The 20,404-nt window shown below is 47.8% G+C and overlaps 1 protein-coding gene across 1 annotated transcript in view; it reads left to right on the top strand.

Annotated features, from left to right (window-relative positions):
* Positions 1-20,404, top strand: part of LOC141167627 (disks large homolog 4-like) — a 223,814-nt gene that overhangs the window by 150,008 nt on the left and 53,402 nt on the right. Inside the window, exons 3-4 of the mRNA XM_073655009.1 lie at positions 16,153-16,206; positions 16,283-16,333. Of these exons, the coding sequence (XP_073511110.1) occupies positions 16,153-16,206; positions 16,283-16,333 (105 nt within the window). The remainder of the gene's footprint in view (positions 1-16,152; positions 16,207-16,282; positions 16,334-20,404) is intronic.

Genomic DNA, 20,404 nt, shown 5'->3' with positions numbered 1-20,404 from the left:
AGAGCGGTATTACCTCCTCATCTTGTTATATCCTGATAGAGCGGTATTACCTCCTCATCTGTGTTATATCCTGATAGAGCGGTATTACCTCCTCATCTGTGTTTATCCTGATAGACCGGAATTACCTCCTCATCTGTGTTATATCCTGATAGAGCGGTATTACCTCCTCATCTGTGTTATATCCTGATAGAGCGGTATTACCTCCTCATCTGTGTTATATCCTGATAGAGCGGTATTACCCCCTCATCTGTGTTATATCCTGATAGAGCGGTATTACCCCCTCATCTGTGTTATATCCTGATAGAGCGGTATTACCCCCTCATCTGTGTTATATCCTGATAGAGCGGTATTACCTCCTCATCTGTGTTATATCCTGATAGAGCGGTATTACCTCCTCATCTGTGTTATATCCTGATAGAGCGGTATTACCCCCTCATCTGTGTTATATCCTGATAGAGCGGTATTACCCCCTCATCTGTGTTATATCCTGATAGAGCGGTATTACCTCCTCATCTGTGTTATATCCTGATAGAGCGGTATTACCTCCTTATTTGTGTTATATCCTGATAGAGCGGTATTACCCCCTCATCTGTGTTATATCCTGATAGAGCGGTATTACCTCCTCATCTGTGTTATATCCTGATAGAGCGGTATTACCTCCTCATCTGTGTTATATCCTGATAGAGCGGTATTACCTCCTCATCTGTGTTATATCCTGATAGAGCGGTATTACCTCCTCATCTGTGTTATATCCTGATAGAGCGGTATTACCTCCTCATCTGTGTTATATCCTGATAGAGCGGTATTACCTCCTCATCTGTGTTATATCCTGATAGAGCGGTATTACCTCCTCATCTGTGTTATATCCTGATAGAGCGGTATTACCTCCTCATCTGTGTTATATCCTGATAGAGCGGTATTACCTCCTCATCTGTGTTATATCCTGATAGAGCGGTATTACCTCCTCATCTGTGTTATATCCTGATAGAGCGGTATTACCTCCTCATCTGTGTTATATCCTGATAGAGCGGTATTACCTCCTCATCTGTGTTATATCCTGATAGAGCGGTATTACCCCCTCATCTGTGTTATATCCTGATAGAGCGGTATTACCTCCTCATCTGTGTTATATCCTGATAGAGCGGTATTACCCCCTCATCTGTGTTATATCCTGATAGAGCGGTATTACCTCCTCATCTGTGTTATATCCTGATAGAGCGGTATTACCTCCTCATCTGTGTTATATCCTGATAGAGCGGTATTACCCCCTCATCTGTGTTATATCCTGATAGAGCGGTATTACCTCCTCATCTGTGTTATATCCTGATAGAGCGGTATTACCCCCTCATCTGTGTTATATCCTGATAGAGCGGTATTACCCACTCATCTGTGTTATATCCTGATAGAGCGGTATTACCTCCTCATCTGTGTTATATCCTGATAGAGCGGTATTACCCCCTCATCTGTGTTATATCCTGATAGAGCGGTATTACCTCCTCATCTGTGTTATATCCTGATAGAGCGGTATTACCTCCTCATCTGTGTTATATCCTGATAGAGCGGTATTACCCCCTCATCTGTGTTATATCCTGATAGAGCGGTATTACCTCCTCATCTGTGTTATATCCTGATAGAGCGGTATTACCCCCTCATCTGTGTTATATCCTGATAGAGCGGTATTACCTCCTCATCTGTGTTATATCCTGATAGAGCGGTATTACCTCCTCATCTGTGTTATATCCTGATAGAGCGGTATTACCTCCTCATCTGTGTTATATCCTGATAGAGCGGTATTACCTCCTCATCTGTGTTATATCCTGATAGAGCGGTATTACCTCCTCATCTGTGTTATATCCTGATAGAGCGGTATTACCTCCTCATCTGTGTTATATCCTGATAGAGCGGTATTACCCCCTCATCTGTGTTATATCCTGATAGAGCGGTATTACCCCCTCATCTGTGTTATATCCTGATAGAGCGGTATTACCTCCCTCATCTGTGTTATATCCTGATAGAGCGGTATTACCTCCTCATCTGTGTTATATCCTGATAGAGCGGTATTACCTCCTCATCTGTGTTATATCCTGATAGAGCGGTATTACCACCTCATCTGTGTTATATCCTGATAGAGCGGTATTACCTCCTCATCTGTGTTATATCCTGATAGAGCGGTATTACCTCCTCATCTGTGTTATATCCTGATAGAGCGGTATTACCTCCTCATCTGTGTTATATCCTGATAGAGCGGTATTACCTCCTCATCTGTGTTATATCCTGATAGAGCGGTATTACCTCCTCATCTGTGTTATATCCTGATAGAGCGGTATTACCTCCTCATCTGTGTTATATCCTGATAGAGCGGTATTACCTCCTCATCTGTGTTATATCCTGATAGAGCGGTATTACCCCCTCATCTGTGTTATATCCTGATAGAGCGGTATTACCTCCTCATCTGTGTTATATCCTGATAGAGCGGTATTACCCCCTCATCTGTGTTATATCCTGATAGAGCGGTATTACCCCCTCATCTGTGTTATATCCTGATAGAGCGGTATTACCTCCTCATCTGTGTTATATCCTGATAGAGCGGTATTACCTCCTCATCTGTGTTATATCCTGATAGAGCGGTATTACCTCCTCATCTGTGTTATATCCTGATAGAGCGGTATTACCTCCTCATCTGTGTTATATCCTGATAGAGCGGTATTACCCCTCATCTGTGTTATATCCTGATAGAGCGGTATTACCCCCTCATCTGTGTTATATCCTGATAGAGCGGTATTACCTCCTCATCTGTGTTATATCCTGATAGAGCGGTATTACCTCCTCATCTGTGTTATATCCTGATAGAGCGGTATTACCTCCTCATCTGTGTTATATCCTGATAGAGCGGTATTACCTCCTCATCTGTGTTATATCCTGATAGAGCGGTATTACCCCCTCATCTGTGTTATATCCTGATAGAGCGGTATTACCCCCTCATCTGTGTTATATCCTGATAGAGCGGTATTACCCCCTCATCTGTGTTATATCCTGATAGAGCGGTATTACCTCCTCATCTGTGTTATATCCTGATAGAGCGGTATTACCTCCTCATCTGTGTTATATCCTGATAGAGCGGTATTACCTCCTCATCTGTGTTATATCCTGATAGAGCGGTATTACCCCCTCATCTGTGTTATATCCTGATAGAGCGGTATTACCTCCTCATCTGTGTTATATCCTGATAGAGCGGTATTACCTCCTCATCTGTGTTATATCCTGATAGAGCGGTATTACCTCCTCATCTGTGTTATATCCTGATAGAGCGGTATTACCTCCTCATCTGTGTTATATCCTGATAGAGCGGTATTACCCCCTCATCTGTGTTATATCCTGATAGAGCGGTATTACCCCCTCATCTGTGTTATATCTGTACTGGTATTATACTGTGATACAGCGGTATTACCCTCTCAGCTGCTTTATATACTGTGTAAGGGGTTTGTTACTCACTCAGCCGCTTTTGAAGTAGTCACAGGATCCAGTTTCTTTAAAAATGTCCAAGGTGGGTTTATTCGGACTTTATAAACCGCTCTCTCCAGGTAAATGAAGCATAGCTTTGTCCGTCACAAAGTAACAAAAAACAAGAAACCAGTCCATACAGTGCTGTGGATTCGTCCGCCCACGGTCGGTGTCCTGTAGCACAGCCACTCTGGAGGTCTCCACACCTCCAGCCACAGACACTGAATGAGTCATTCGGTCTCCATTTTATACACCCTCCCTGGGGTGGGGATATGTGCGCAGCCAATCCCACCTGTCTTTTATGACTGCTCGTTAAACCAGCCCTGATGTGCACAATTAACCCTCCCTGTACTAAATGTGCTGGAGCATGGTTTTCCGTTTTTACATCACCGAAGGTCAGTGCTGTGGAGTCGGTAAGTCACAGTTGCGACTCCGACTTCGGCTCCGACTCCTTCATAAATGGCCTATTCGTAACAATAAATTTACGGTTGTAAAATATTAACATCGTGCTTATTCAGTTTCTCACCATCATATAAGTAATCAGACCACTTAGAGCAAAAACTATATTTATTAGAATACAGTTAGAATATAGCAAATAACTTTTATAAACTTTTCTAAACTCTTGTAAGTAAATATGCAATAAACACTGTCAGGCCATGTGCACACGATGCAGAAATGAAGCAGAAAAAACGCATGCGGATTGTACGTGCGGATTGTACGTGCGGATTGTACATGCAGATTGTACGTGCGGATTGTACGTGCGGATTGTACGTGCGGATTGTACGTGCGGATTGTACGTGCGGATTGTACGTGCGGATTGTACGTGCGGATTGTACGTGCGGATTGTACGTGCGGATTGTGCGTGCGGATTGTGCGTGCGGATTGTGCGTGCGGATTGTGCGTGCGGATTGTGCGTGCGGATTGTGCGTGCGGATTGTGCGTGCGGATTGTGCGTGCGGATTGTGCGTGCGGATTGTGCGTGCGGATTGTGCGTGCGGATTGTGCGTGCGGATTGTGCGTGCGGATTGTAGGTGCGGATTGTAGGTGCGGATTGTAGGTGCGGATTGTAGGTGCGGATTGTAGGTGCGGATTGTAGGTGCGGATTGTAGGTGCGGATTGTAGGTGCGGATTGTAGGTGCGGATTGTAGGTGCGGATTGTAGGTGCGGATTGTAGGTGCGGATTGTAGGTGCGGATTGTAGGTGCGGATTGTACGTGGGGATTGTATATGCGGGTTGTACATGCAGATTGTACATGCGGATGTGACGTGTTCTTCACTTGCATTTCCGCATGCGGGTTGTGATTTTAGCATCACTTGGAAAGTGCTTGACAACTTGGTCACACAATATAAATCCATGCAACCGGCAACCAGCAACCGGCATATATAGTGTGACCAAGAGAATGGTAAAAAATAAAAATAAATCTATACTCCCCCCCCGATCCCCCGCCGCGTGTGCTGCAGCGCTCGTCCTGGCTTCTTCCGGGTTGCCGGCATCTCGCGAGACAGCCTGCAGTCACATGACCGCGACGTCATCTCAGGTCCTGGAAGGAGAAGCGCTGCCGGGGCCGCCGGACAGGTGAATATAAACTTTATTTGTTATTTTATTCTTTTTTTACAGGTACTATGGTGCCCGGGTCTGGATGAGTCTCCTCTCCTCTACACCCGGGTACCATCCGCACATTGAATCGCATATTATCTGCGGGTACAAATGTACAGACACGGATTCTATGCGTCTCAATGCAAGTCAATGGCGGCGCTTCCGCAAAATGAATGAACATGCTGCAGATTTATGAGCGCTGCAGAAACGCTGCAGAAAAATCCACAGCTTGTGCATTGACATTGCGGAATGCCATTGGGGACCATGGGGGGCGGATTACCATACGGTTTTGATGCGTTTCCGCTGCGGAAATGCTGCAGCATTATCGCATGAAAAACGCATCGTGTGCACGCAGTCTTATGTAGTTAATAAGAAGAAATCTATAAATTTGTCCTCAGATAAAGTATTGCCTCTGTCAGACCCTCCTTCATGGATGCCCTCATACCTGATCTAATTATTTTGAGAGCAGAGAACACCCTCTCTACACTAACTTGGGTTGGTGGCGAAGCAGTAACCGCTCAGGGGGCCACATCTCCGGCAATGTCAGGATGCAGAGGAATCGCTCGCTGCACCGTTATGTTTGATGAACGGTCACATTTCTCGATTTCTTTTAGTGCAGGTGAAATGTCCTGGCGGTGTTCTTTGATGGGGGTGACTCTTCTATGCGGGAACGCTTTGCACGGTCCTTGTGATCCAAATATTTTTCGAGATTAAATTCTTCATCAGTTGATGATGAGGGTGAAGATGTGGCCGGACGACCAGGTTCTTCTTGCTCCTCCTGACTGTTCTGCAACCCTTTCATCCTTGCTGCTATTTCACACGGAGCTTCTTTTCCTTTAGTTAGCTCTTGATCATCTAGAAGAATCCGATGCATTGGGTCGACATAAACGGCGGCCAAAAGAAAGCTATTGTGTAATAGTAGCTCCTCTCCCCGTTTCATGGATGTAGCAGTGCCACTTGCAATTAACCCTCCTCTTTGGGACGGGCGAAACATCAGGTTCTTCCACTCCTTTAATACCTGGAGTTAAGTCCTCTGCTTGTCATTTTTTAGTCACTGTAAATGGGGGGCTCTAGCAGTTTTTCCAGCTCAGTCACCTGATTCCACTGACTTTCATTTCGCGTCAGTTGAGGGTTAGCCATGTCTACAAGAAAGGTTTTCAGTTCAACCAAGCGCTGAATCATTAAGTAAGTTCTGCCCCATCGTGTGGCTTGATCAATAATTGCCCCTTTTCCAGCACGTCTCTACAAAATAGAGTCAACTTTAGGGGTTCCGGCAACAGTAGGCAATGTTCTCCCCTTGCCAGTCAGTACAGCAGCATGTCCTTCTTGCAGAATGTCCCTTATAGCCAGCTGTAGCGGATGCACAACACAGCGCATGTGATGAATGACAGAACGGATTGACACCGTTTCAACTAGATCATCTACACTATCATGTTGCTGTTCATCTGAAGCCACCTCCGTTTGCTCCTCCGTTGCAATACTGTGTTCCTCCATTTCACACATTTCTGTGTCTGTGGACCCAGAATGTTCTTCTAGCTGCTGGTCACCATCATTACTCTCATTCATTAGCTTAATAGCACTTATCATATTTGAAGCATTGTCAGTTACGACAGAAAGAACTTGCTCTAAGTTCATAGTCTCGCAGAACCTTTTCCACCAAGACCTGGAGAAACTCACTGGTGTGATGCGCTTTGGTGTCTTTTACTGCCAATGTCTTGGTAACTATTTCATTTTTGTCACAAACAAATCGGACATTGATGGCAAAATAGTTCACTCTGTGACGTGTGCAGGCATCCATTTTAAGAAACAGAAAGCGTCCCTTGAGAGTTTTTTTAAGTTCTTCCTTTTGTTTAAAAGCTTCTTCGATTACTAATTTTCTAATTCTCTCTCTCTCCAGAGAAACACCCAGCTTGCGGGCCATTTCCCCATTCAGACACATAAAAGCTGGTCGTGAAAATAATGAAATAGGCACACTATCCTTTACAACAAGCTCTATGATCTGTTTTTTTTTTTAAATGTATCTACTGTCATTGTCACAGTAACTTTGTCACTGACAAAATATCTTGCAACTGATGGCTGCAAAGTGCTCTGCTCCTTTGTTTGGCTGGAAGAGCTGGGCACTGGTTCATTGGTTTGGATGCAGTCTTTCTCATCCACTGCTTTCAGTACTTCTAGATGAAAGCGCTGTAAATGTCTCTTTAGATTAGAAGCTCTGGTAGGAGCATTTTTATCTTTGCCTGAATATGCACTGATCTTGGCTTCACGTCTGGATCATTTGTCATACACTGTGTGATGCAGCAGGCATCCTTTTAATGGTTCAGGGTGTGTTTTGACGGACCATGTACCTCCCTCAGCTGACTGGTCACATGACTGTGACATCACACAGGTCCTTTTGCACAACGGAAGGTCTGGACACATGACTGTAAGACGAGCACATGTCCTGTGGCTGTTTTTATAGGATATAAAAACCCTGGTAATTAGAGACAGCGGGGTGTGCAGGTGCAGGGGTGCAAGGGGTGTGATAGGCATGAGGCCTATTCCCCGTGTGTGTGGCATCGTGTGAGGCCTGGTGAAGCCTGGTGGACTCCTGGAGGGTGAAGCCTGGATCCTTGAGTGGAAGCGATGCCAGTAAGCCTTGGAGGGCCAGAGGCTTACTAAAATAAGCGTCCTGGAAGGCAGAGCCTGGATCTGTCTGTATGAGAGATGCCAGTGGCCTTGGACGGGATAAGGGCTGGAGACCACGTGTGGTAAGCCCTAGAGCCACAGTGGTGGCGGGACAAAGCGGACTGAAGCAGCTACAACCCCTCAAAGCTAAAACACTGCTTTATGTGGACATTGATGTTGGTGCCTAGCCGGGGGGGATGTAACTGGAGCCAAGAGGGCCTGTCTGCTACTTGAAAGGCTCCTGGATGTTATACGTGTAATATGCCGGTGAGCACTAAGATGGACTGTGTGATCAGCAGTTTATGAAGTGTAATAATCTGTTGGATTGTGAAACACCGCAAAGTCGTGGCTGGTGTGCTTTAATTGACGCGCTGCAGCGAGTGTCCCCCAGGATGATGACTAGCGCTGCCTTACAACTGACAGACATAATGTTTTCTATCTTGAGTGATGGTGAAACGTTCAAATACAGCTGATTTAATGTGACGCTTCTTTGACATTCTCAGGTTTTTAATTCTGCATTCACAATCCAAATGACAATTGTTTTTCCTAAAAACAATTGTACAAAATTATTGCCAGGTCGTACAACTGATATAGTGGTCAGTAATACTGTTATTCCTCATGTACTCACAGTTAACTTATGCAAAGTTTGTTGAAAGGATAATACTTCTTACAGTCTTCCTCTTCTGAGTAGCAGCTGTGAGATGCTTGGAAGGCGCACACCTAGTAAACATCTAGTCTAGAGGAGGAGCCTTACTACTAAGAATTTGCAACACATTTTCACTTTCAGTTTCATACATTGTAAGTAGGGGGGTTGGGGCAGCATGAGGTTAACCAAGTATAAGATTAGATAAGGGCAGTGGAGAACAGTGACACACAAGAAGTAAGAAATGTCTCCATCTCCAGCAGAACTGCTTATCACTGTTGTTCATAGTTTGATAGAACATATATATTTGAGTAACATTTATAAAATTCATATGAAAGTTCAATTATGAAATATTAATACATTTTTTTTTAATCTGGAGACGGAGTCGGTACATTTCTACCGACTCCGACTCCAACCAAAACTAACTCCGACTCCGACTCCACAGCCCTGCTGAAGGTACCAACCTGAGTGATGCATATCTCCCGTGAAGGACCTGTCCGGCGGCCATCTTACATACTCACCCCCCCCTGCTGAAAGCCGGTGGGCTTGGCACCTTCCGCTAATAAACAGTGGTCCCTCGACAGTGCGTCAGCATTTGCGTGCAGTTTACCACGCCTATGATGTACATGGAAGCTAAAATCCTGAAGGGCTAGGAACCACCTGGTCACTCGATCATTGTTGCCCTTCTTCTCCCTCATCCACCTTAGAGGGCTATGTTCTGACACGAGCCTGGAATTCCTGCCTAAGAGGTAGAACCTTAGGGTGTCCAGGGCCCACTCAATGGCCAAACATTCCTTCTCCACTATGGAGTAATTTTTCTCACAAGATGACCGCTTCCGGCTTAAATACATTATGGGGTGCTCCTCCCCGTTCACCTCTTGTGATAGGACAGCACCCAGTCCGACATCTGACGCGTCCGTCTGGACCTCAAACTCGTTTGAGAAATCCGGAGCCACCAGCACTGGCTGTTTACACAGAGCCTGCTTTAGTTCCTGGAAAGCCATCTCCGCTTCTGGAGTCTACTTAGCCATAACTGACTTTGTCCCTTTAAGGAGGTCTGTCAAAGGGGCGGCTACCATGGCGAAGTTGGGGATGAACCGGCTGTAGTAGCTCACGATGGCCAGGATCTCTTTGACCTGCTTTGAAAGAGGTTGTGGCCAACCCTGGATCGCGTCAATTTTATTTATTTGGGGCTTGATTACACCTCTGCCCATGACATAGCCCAAATATTTGGCTTCCTCCATGCCCATGGAACTTTTCTTCAGGTTGATGGAAAACCCCGCCTTCCGCACAGCATCAAATATTGCCTCGACTTTGCTCAGATGGCTTCCCCAATCCTGGCTGTAGATCACGATACCATCCAGGTAGGCCGCTGCATACTCTTTGTGGGGAGCTAGGATCCGGTCCATGGCTCTCTGGAAGGTAGCTGGAGCTCCCTGCAACCAAAACGGCATCTTGGTTGCATGGAAACTCCCATCTGGAGTTGAAAATCTGTCTTCTCCTTGGCATCTTGTGCCATCGGAATTTGCCAATACCCTTTTGTGGGGTCAAGAGTGGTAATGTACCTGGCCGGCTCTAGTCTTCCAATTAGTTCATCTACCCTGGACATTGGGTATGAATCGAACTTAGAAACCTCATTCAGTTTCCTATAGTAGTTGCAAAACTGCCTTTCTCCATCTGGTTTCAGCACTAAGACTATGGGACTTGACAAGCCACTCTTGGATTCTTCAATGTCTCCCAGACTTGGCATCCCCTTCACTTCTTTCGAGATTACCTCTCGGCGGGCTTTGGGAATCTGATACGGCTTCAGGTTTAGCCGGACATGAGGCTCTGTAAGGACCTTGTGCTCTTTGATCTGGGTACAACCTGGTATTTCGGAGAACAGGTCTCTTCCCATGCAGCAACTCTCGGCACTGTTGCTTTTGGGCGAATGACAGCGACTCAGCCACCTTAACCTCTTCCATATTGGCTTCAGCCTTCGCCATCAAACACTGAGCTTCCACGGGCTCCCTATCTCCCCATGGCTTGATCAGGTTGATGTGGTACACCTGGTAAGGCTTTCTCCTCCCTGGTTGGTGAATTTTATAATTGACATCGCCAACCTTTTCCACTATTTCATAGGGTCTTTGTCACTTAGCCAGGAATTTGCTCTCCACCGTAGGTACCAGCACCAGTACCCCATCTCCAGATCTGAAGTCTCACCCTTGCCGACCTATTGTACACCCTCGACTGTGCCTCTTGTGCTTTGAGGAGGTGTTCTTTCACAATGGGCATTTCTTCGGCAATCCTCTCTTGCATCTGGGCCACATGTTCGATTACACTCCTGTAGGGTGTAGACTCAGCCTCCCAGGTCTCCTTTGCTACGTCCAGGAGTCCACGGGGGTGTCGGCCATACAGCAGCTCGAAAGGGGAGAATCCAGTAGAGGTCTGTGGGACTTCTCTGATGGAGAACAGCCGGTACGGCAGTAGGCAGTCCCAGTCCCGGCCGTCTTTCTCTACGACCTTCTTCAGCATGGCCTTCAAGGTTTTATTAAACCTTTCCACCAAGCCATCTGTCTGTGAGTCGTAGACTGAGGTCCTTAGTTGTGTAATCTGCAGGATCTTGCACAACTCCCTCATTACCTTCGACCCTTGGTCCGTTAGTCTGCACATACCCTAAAGAGATCCTATCTGGAGCCAGCTGCGGCCCCGAGGCTGCGGAGAAGTCGTCTCCGGTTTCCCATCCACTATGCTGTAACATCTGGCTGCTGCACTGCATTTGTGCTGCGTCCAATCCGCAGTGAACACTGATCGTGTGCACATACCCTTAGGCAACCCTGTCCTGGAAAAGATATGGACTGACTCCCGGGCTGTACACTTGGATGAGGAGTTTCATAGTGGCATGGTCTCCGGATACCGTGTAGCATAGTCCAGTACCACCAGGATGTACTGATGTCCTCTGGCAGACTTGACCAGGGGTCGCACTAGATCCATGGCAATACGCTCGAGCGGGATCTTGATGACAGGCGGAGGCACTAAAGGGCTGCGGAAGTTGGCCACCGGGGAGGTCAGCTGGCAGGTGGGGCACGACCTACAATAGCGCTCTCTGACACCCGGGCCAGTAGACCCTCTGGTTGATCCTTTCCTGTTTTTTTTTCTATCCCCAGATGACCACCCAACACATGTGTATGGGCCATATCTAACACCCTGCGTCTGTACGGCCCTGGCACTAGTAACTGCTCAATTACCTCCCCTCTGAGCTTGGTGACCCGATATAGTAACTCCCCATTTACGGCAAAGTGCGGATATCGAGTGTCAGCCCCGGCTCTTGAGCAACTCCATTAAGTGCCGTTACATTATTAAATCCCCCTTTTAGAGTTGACTCCCTGAGGGCAGTTCCAAAGTTTCCCCCGGATACCTCCAGCTCAGGAATGTGGGTCTCCGGGGATGCTTCCTCATCCTCATCCCCAACAAGCACACAAAAGGGAAACTCGTTGGCTGCGGCCTGTGATGAGGTTTCTTCAGGGGCGACTTGGTTGTTGTCCGGACAACCTGGCGTCCTCCCTTTCTCCCACAAGTCCCACCCTATTGTAACAGGGTGCAACAGGTCCTTGACTACGCCCACCTCATGGGACTCGGTGCCACAGTTTGTGTTTATGACCACTTGGGCCACAGGGTAGTCCTTAGCGTCCCCATGGATACAACGGATGCCCACCCTTTTCCCCAGAACCAGCCGATGAGGAACTAAGGCCCTCACTAGGGTTACCAATCTCCCCGAGTCTAACAGAGCAGTCACTTACACTACATTCACGAAAAATGGAGACGCTATGGGTCTTGGAAATTGGCGCCATTTTTTTTTTTTTTTTTTTTTAGCAAACTTTGGAATTTTTTTTTTCACCACTTGAATAAAAAAGAACCTGTACATGTTTGGTGTCTACGAACTCGTAATGACCTGGAGAATAATGATGGCCGGTCAGTTTTAGCATTCAGTTAACGTGGTAGAAAAAAATAAAAAAAAACATCTGTGGTATTGCACTTTTTTTGCAATTTCAACGCACTTGAAATTTTTTTCTCGTTTTCCTGTACACGATATGGTAAAACCAGTAATGTCGTTCAAAAGAACAACTCTTCCCACAAAAAATAAGCCCTCACACGGCCATATTGACCGAAAAATAAAAACGCTATGGCTGTGGGAACAAGGGGAGCAAAAAATGAAAATGCAAAAACGGAAAATCCCAGGGTTGCGAAGGGGTTAAACCAGATAAAAAAAGGAAGAAGTTGCCTCAGTCTTTGCATTGTGTCTGTGTGCTACACTAAGCATGGAGAACAGAAAGAGGAAAAAAAGAACTGTCTGAGGACTAGAGAACCAAAATTGTAACCTTGAGATTATGGATGTTGTTTTAACAAGTCCAACTTCAGAGATTCCTTTCTCTATGGAGCGCAACTTAATAAATTTTTTTTACAACTTATGGCACTGTAACTAATGTAATCTCCATGGACGTCAGAGAAACATTGATGAAAGGCTGCACCGCAGGATAGTCCTGATGGTGGATAAGATACGCCAATCAAGATCCCCCCAAAAATTCAAGCTGTCCTGCAGGCTCAGGGTGAGTCAGTGTCAGCGCAAACTATCCATCCACATGTGAATGAAATGAAATGCTGTGGCAGGAGACCCAGGAGGACCCCTCTGCTGACACAGAGACATAAAAAAGCTAGACTGCAGTTTGCCAAAATGTATGTGAATAGCCAAAATCCTTCTCGGAAAGGTTTTGTGGACAGATGAGACCAAGATAGAGCTTTTTGGTAAAGCACATCATTCTACTAATTACAGAAAACTGAATGAGGCCTTCAAAGAAAAGAACACACTACCTACAGTCACATATGGTGGAGGGTCACAGATGTTTAGGTTTTTTTTGCTGCCTCTGGAACTGGGTGCCTTGACTGTGTGTAAGGAAGGCATCATGAAATCTGAAGATTACTGAAGCATTTTGGGTGACAATGTAGCGCCCAGTGTTATAAAGCTGGGTTTGCGTCCTAGGTCCATGGGTTTTCCAGCAGGACAGTGACCCCAAAAATACTTCAAGAAGCCCCCAGAAATGAATAGAAACATATGAGAGACAAGGATGCACTTTGTAAGAAGAGTTGTCCAAAATTCCAGCTGAGAGGAGTAAGAAGCTTGTTGATGGTTATAGGAACCGATTGGTTGCAGTTATTTATTCCAAAGGGTGCAACCAAATATAAAGTTGAGGGTGCCAACAATTTTTGGGATTTTGTGTGAAATTATGTCTAATTTGCCTTTATCGCATTTATTTGTTTGTTGTTCCAATACACACTAAAGAAATAAACCATAGTGTAATTGTGATAATGTTCCGGGAGAAAAACTTCCTTTTCTGGAACAATTTCAAGGGATCCAACACTTAAAGCCATGACTGTATGCGGAATATTGTGTGGGGAGATATCAGGAGATTAAGGCAGAGATGTATGGAGAAGACAAGTGGTAGACTAATACTTGCTGGTGAGGAAATGGGCAATAGAGAAACAAATAAAACGCCGATCAATTGGGAACCCTACAATAAATACCGCCCCTGGGGTCTCATCTATGACTGTGATCCAGGCTGTACTGCCCCTGGGGTCTCATCTATGACTGTGATCCAGGCTGTACTGCCCCTGGGGTCTCATCTATGACTGTGATCCAGGCTGTACTGCCCCTGGGGTCTCATCTATGACTGTGATCCAGGCTGTACTGCCCCTGGGGTCTCATCTATGACTGTGATCCAGGCTGTACTGCCCCTGGGGTCTCATCTATGACTGTGATCCAGGCTGTACTTCCCCTGGGGTCTCATCTATGGCTGTGATCCAGGCTGTACTGCCCCTGGGGTCTCATCCATGACTGTGATCCAGGCAGTACTGCCCCTGAGGTCTCATCCATGGCTCTGATCCAGGCTGTGCCGCCCCTGGTGTCTCATCTGTAACTGTGATCCAGGCTGTACTGCCCCTGGGGTCTCATCTATGGCTGTGATCCAGGCTGTACCGCCCATGAGGTCTCATCTGTGACTGTGCTCCAGGCTGTACTGGCCCTGAGGTCTCATCTATGGCTGTGATCCAGGCTGTACCGCCCCTGGGGTCTCATCTGTGACTGTGATCCAGGCTGTACCGCCCCTGGGGTCTCATCTATGACTGTGATCCAGGCTGTACTTCCCCTGGTGTCTCATCTATGACTGTGATCCAGGCTGTACCGCCCCTGGGGTCTCATCCGTGACTGTGATCCAGGCTGTACTGCCCCTGAGGTCTCATCTATGGCTGTGATCCAGCCTGTACCGCCCCTGGGGTCTCATCTATGGCTGTGATCCAGGCTGTACCGCCCCTGGGGTCTCATCTATGACTGTGATCCAGGCTGTACCGCCCCTGAGGTCTCATCTATGACTGTGATCCAGGCTGTGATGCCCCTGGGGTCTCATCTATGACTGTGATCCAGGCTGTGATGCCCCTGGTGTCTCATCTATGGCTGTGATCCAGGTTGTACCGCCCCTGGGGTCTCATCTGTGACTTTGCTCCAGGCTGTACCGGCCCTGGGGTCTCATCTATGACTGTGCTCCAGGCTGTACCGCCCCTGGGGTCTCATCTATGGCTGTGATCCCGGCTGTACCGCCCCTGAGGTCTCATCTATGACTGTGCTCCAGGCTGTACCACTCCTGGTGTCTCATCTACAACACAGATCCAGGCTGTACTGCCCTGGGGTCTCATCTATGGCTGTGATCCAGGCTGTACCGCCCCTGGGGTCTTATCTATGACTGTGCTCCAGGCTGTACCGCCCCTGGGGTCTCATCTATGCCTCTGATCCAGGTTGTACTGCCCTGGGGTCTCAACTCTGGGTCTGATCCAGGCTGTACCTCCCCTGGGGTCTCATCTACGTCTGTGATCCAGGCTGTACCACTCCTGGTGTCTCATCTACAGCACAGATCCAGACTGTACTGCCCTGGGGTCTCATCTATGGCTGTGATCCAGGCTGTACCGCCCCTGGGGTCTCATCTATGGCACAGATCCAGGCTGTGACGCCCCTGGGGTCTCATCTATGGCTGTGATCCAGACTGTACTGCCCCTGGAGTCTCATCTATGACTGTGATCCAGGCTGTACCGCCCCTGAGGTCTCATCTATGACTGTGATCCAGGCTGTACCGCCCCTGAGGTCTCATCCATGGCTGTGATCCAGGCTGTACCGCCCCTGAGGTCTCATCCATGGCTGTGATCCAGGCTGTACCGCCCCTGAGGTCTCATCCATGGCTGTGATCCAGGCTGTACCGCCCCTGAGGTCTCATCCATGGCTGTGATCCAGGCTGTACCGCCCCCGGGGTGCGGTTGTAAGTCTTGTCTGAGTTTTGCAGATGTCTTTGATGAGTAGTCAGGGGCCTTTCCTCATTGGTCCTTGTTCTTAAGGTGGTTGCGTATCAGTATTATCTGGGTGGGTGTCACTATGGAGGATGAGTCTCTTCCATATTCGGCCGGTCCCTGTCCTGCTTCTCCCAGGACTTGCCTCTCCCCGGTGACTTGTTATAGGTCTTCATGGTTCCTTCACTTGTCTCCATCTTTCTTTGTCGTTAGATTTTGTTCCCTTTTCTCTTTTTCTTCTCCCTAGAAATTGTAATTTGTGCAATGTTAGATGTCCGGTCCCATCAGTGCCCCAATAAAGAGTCACAGAGGAGAGTGGTCCAGGCTGGGACCTCCTAATGGTGCAAAGTAAGAACTAATCTGAATTATTTCTTGTCTTTCAGGCCAGCTCTCCGCCAGTCATCGTCAACACTGACACCCTAGAAGCTCCTGCCTATGTAAGTGCTTGTACCATGCGGCCCATCACCGAGCCCCTCGAAAATGCTCCACTAACACTTATCATTCCTCCTCTAGGTCAACGGGACCGAGGCAGAAATGGAATATGAAGAGATCACACTGGAGAGAGTATGAGAACCATCATCAGCCTATCTGTCACACATTGATCTATTCCATCCATCCATCCATCTATGATCTGTCTGCCTGTCTTTCCCTTTCTCATATCCGTCCATCTGTCTCGTTTCGTTGTAGTTTCCATCCTTTAGCACCATCACAATGTGACCATTAGTGCCTCAGTCTGAGGGTGTAATTCATGTCCTCCACTGCTTACGGCTTCTCCATGGTCACTTCCGGTGTATCCGCAGTCCATGTCACATAAGCTTTATGGTAAGGCCTGACCCCCGACGACCGGAGAAGAGAATATGCTTGTGTGCGGGGTCAGGGAAAGCAGAGGAGCTCTTCCGATGGTGACTAGACTAAGGACACCCTGCATGGCTCCAACCTGTGCCCACACCACGAGGTGGGCTGTGGACAGTAACTTGGTGGGATTAGGAACGCCATATTGGGAAATCCTCATAGGAGTGTGATCCTGATGTCTCTGAGGACGTATATGTACCTCACCCAGGGAGTATAAATGTTGAAGGCGAGGATGACATGGAGCGGCCCCCCGGGGCGACCCTACTGGCGGCTCACCCCCGTACATTCTGTGCTTCCCCCGGCTACAGTCTCAGGAGGCATTGGAGCTGGTGAGGCCGCATTACATTTATATAGTAGGTTGTTAACCCTTCATAGGACCCCATCAATCCTCCCGCTGGTGCATTGTCCACATTGCTCACGTCAATATCTCACCACCGGTGGGAGGACACTGAGCGGCCAGAACATAGAGAAGAGGTTAGGAACCTCCATTATGTGTAGGCGCCTGCACACTAGAGAAGCTGCTTCTAGGGGACCCCCGCGCCTGTAAGAGGTGCGCACCAAACTTTCCAAGTGATGACATATTCCTCTCATAATTATAACTGGGAAGGAGTTAAATAAATGAGAATTTGGGCAAATACGGCATTTTATAGAGATTTATGCGCCCAATAAGGGTTAGAGGGCGATGGCGTCAGAACCTCCGTTGCTCGCTGCAACCAGACGACCAATGTGTAATGCCATAAATTGTTCTAGCCCCAAATACTGACAGTGAGTGGCTGCCGGGACACGGACCCCCTAGTTCGGTTCTCACCTAGATGAGGGGGAGGAGAGGATATCTGCCAATTTAACCTTTCATTCAGCAACCTTAGGCGAGAAGGACCTCCGGCCACCAGATGTTCTAAGGTATCTTAAGCATATAAGGAGACTTTCCTGCTAAGTACCCACAGATTAACCCTTGATGGCTCAAGCCTGTGCGAATCGCCAGGCCACTTCGATAAGCGGAGAAGACAAGGGGCGCCCCTGCCTTGTCCCTCCTCGTGAGGGCAGAGGTTCTGAAACATCCGAGTTACTTCAGTTTAGGGGCGCCCCTGCCTTGTCCCTCCTCGAGAGGGCAGAGGTTGTGAAACATCCGAGTTACTTCAGTTTAGGGGCGCCCCTGCCTTATCCCTCCTCGTGAGGGCAGAGGTTGGGAAACATCCGAGTTACTTCAGTTTAGGGGCGCCCCTGCCTTGTCCCTCCTCGAGAGGGCAGAGGTTGTGAAACATCCGAGTTACTTCAGTTTAGGGGCGCCCCTGCCTTGTCCCTCCTCGTGAGGGCAGAGGTTCTGAAACATCCGAGTTACTTCAGTTTAGGGGCGCCCCTGCCTTGTCCCTCCTCGAGAGGGCAGAGGTTGGGAAACATCCGAGTTACTTCAGTTTAGGGGCGCCCCTGCCTTGTCCCTCCTCGAGAGGGCAGAGGTTGTGAAACATCCGAGTTACTTCAGTTTAGGGGCGCCCCTGCCTTGTCCCTCCTCGAGAGGGCAAAGGTTGTGAAACATCCGAGTTACTTCAGTTTAGGGGCGCCCCTGCCTTATCCCTCCTCGTGAGGGCAGAGGTTGGGAAACATCCGAGTTACTTCAGTTTAGGGGCGCCCCTGCCTTGTCCCTCCTCGAGAGGGCAGAGGTTGTGAAACATCCGAGTTACTTCAGTTTAGGGGCGCCCCTGCCTTGTCCCTCCTCGAGAGGGCAGAGGTTGTGAAACATCCGAGTTAGTTCAGTTTCTTACTCTAGAACACGTACGTCAAACTCTGGCCCACAGGCAAAATCTATATTTGGCCCGAGACGCCGGGTGGGTCCCCCTCCTTGCATCGCAATTTCAACTATATCACCATCCTCGATGCTGATATAGTTGAAAGCCTTGTGAGGTCATTATACTGTATGGAGGACTATGTGGGGCCATTATACTGTATGGAGGACTATGTGAGGTCATTATACTGTATGGAGGGCTATGTGGGGCCATTATACTGTATGGAGGACTATGTGGGGCCCATTATACTGTATGGAGGGCTATGTGGGGCCCATTATACTGTATGGAGGGCTATGTGGGGCCCATTATACTGTATGGAGGACTATGTGAGGTCATTATACTGTATGGAGGACTATGTGAGGTCATTATTCTGTATGGAGGGCTATGTGAGGTCATTATACTGTATGGATGGCCATGTGGGGCCCATTACACTGTATGGAGGACTATGTGGGGCCATTATACTGTATGGAGGGCTATGTGGGGCCCATTATACTGTATGGAGGGCTGTGTGGGGCCATTATACTGTATGGAGGGCTGTGTGGGGCCATTATACTGTATGGAGGGCTATGTGGGGCCCATTATACTGTATGGAGGGCTATGTGGGGCCCATTATACTGTATGGAGGGCTATGTGGGGCCCATTATACTGTATGGAGGACTATGTGAGGTCATTATACTGTATGGAGGACTATGTGAGGTCATTATTCTGTATGGAGGGCTATGTGAGGTCATTATACTGTATGGATGGCCATGTGGGGCCCATTACACTGTATGGAGGACTATGTGGGGCCATTATACTGTATGGAGGGCTGTGTGGGGCCATTATACTGTATGGAGGGCTGTGTGGGGCCATTATACTGTATGGAGGACTATGTGGGGCCATTATACTGTATGGAGGACTATGTGGGGCCATTATACTGTATGGAGGACTATGTGAGGTCATTATACTGTATGGAGGGCTATGTGGGGCCCATTATTATGTATGGAGCACTATGTGAGGTCATTATACTGTATGGAGGGCTATGTGAGGTCATTATACTGTATGGAAGGCTATGTGGGGCCCATTATACTGTATGGAGGGCTATGTGAGGTCATTATACTGTATGGAGGGCTATGTGGGGCCCATTATACTGTATGGAGGGCTATGTGAGGTCATTATACTGTATGGAGGGCTATGTAGGGCCCATTATTCTGTATGGAGGGCTATGTAGGGCCCATTATTCTGTATGGATCACTATGTGGGGCCCATTATACTGTATGGAGGACTATGTGAGGTCATTATACTGTATGGAGGGCTGCTATGTGGGGCCCATTATACTGTATGGAGGGCTATGTGAGATTATACTGTATGGAGGGCTATGTAGGGCCCATTATACTGTATGGAGGGCTATGTAGGGCCCATTATTCTGTATGGAGGGCTATGTAGGGCCCATTATACTGTATGGAGGACTATGTGGGGCCCATTATACTGTATGGAGGACTATGTGGGGCCCATTATACTGTATGGAGGACTATGTGGGGCCATTATACTGTATGGAGGACTATGTGAGGCCCATTATACGGTATGGAGGACTATGTGGGGCCCATTATACTGTATGGAGGACTATGTGGGGCCCATTATACTGTATGGAGGACTATGTGGGGCCATTATACTGTATGGAGGACTATGTGAGGCCCATTATACGGTATGGAGGACTATGTGGGGCCATTATACTGTATGGAGGACTATGTGAGGCCCATTATACTGTATGGAGGGCTATGTGAGATCATTATACTGTATGGAGGACTATGTAGGGCCCATTATTCTGTATGAATCACTATGTGGGGCCCATTATACTGTATGGAGGACTATGTGGGGCCCATTATACTGTATGGAGGACTATGTGGGGCCATTATACTGTATGGAGGACTATGTGGGGCCATTATACTGTATAGAGGACTATGTGGGGCCCATTATACTGTATGGAGGACTATGTGGGGCTATTATACTGTATGGAGGACTA

Source organism: Phyllobates terribilis, unplaced genomic scaffold (assembly GCF_046119375.1).
Source record: "Phyllobates terribilis strain yellow unplaced genomic scaffold, ASM4611937v1 Scaffold_11__3_contigs__length_659146591, whole genome shotgun sequence".
NCBI classification, from domain to species: domain Eukaryota; kingdom Metazoa; phylum Chordata; class Amphibia; order Anura; family Dendrobatidae; genus Phyllobates; species Phyllobates terribilis.
Note: the sequence above shows the minus strand (reverse complement) of the source record. Positions and strands in the feature narration are given on the sequence as shown.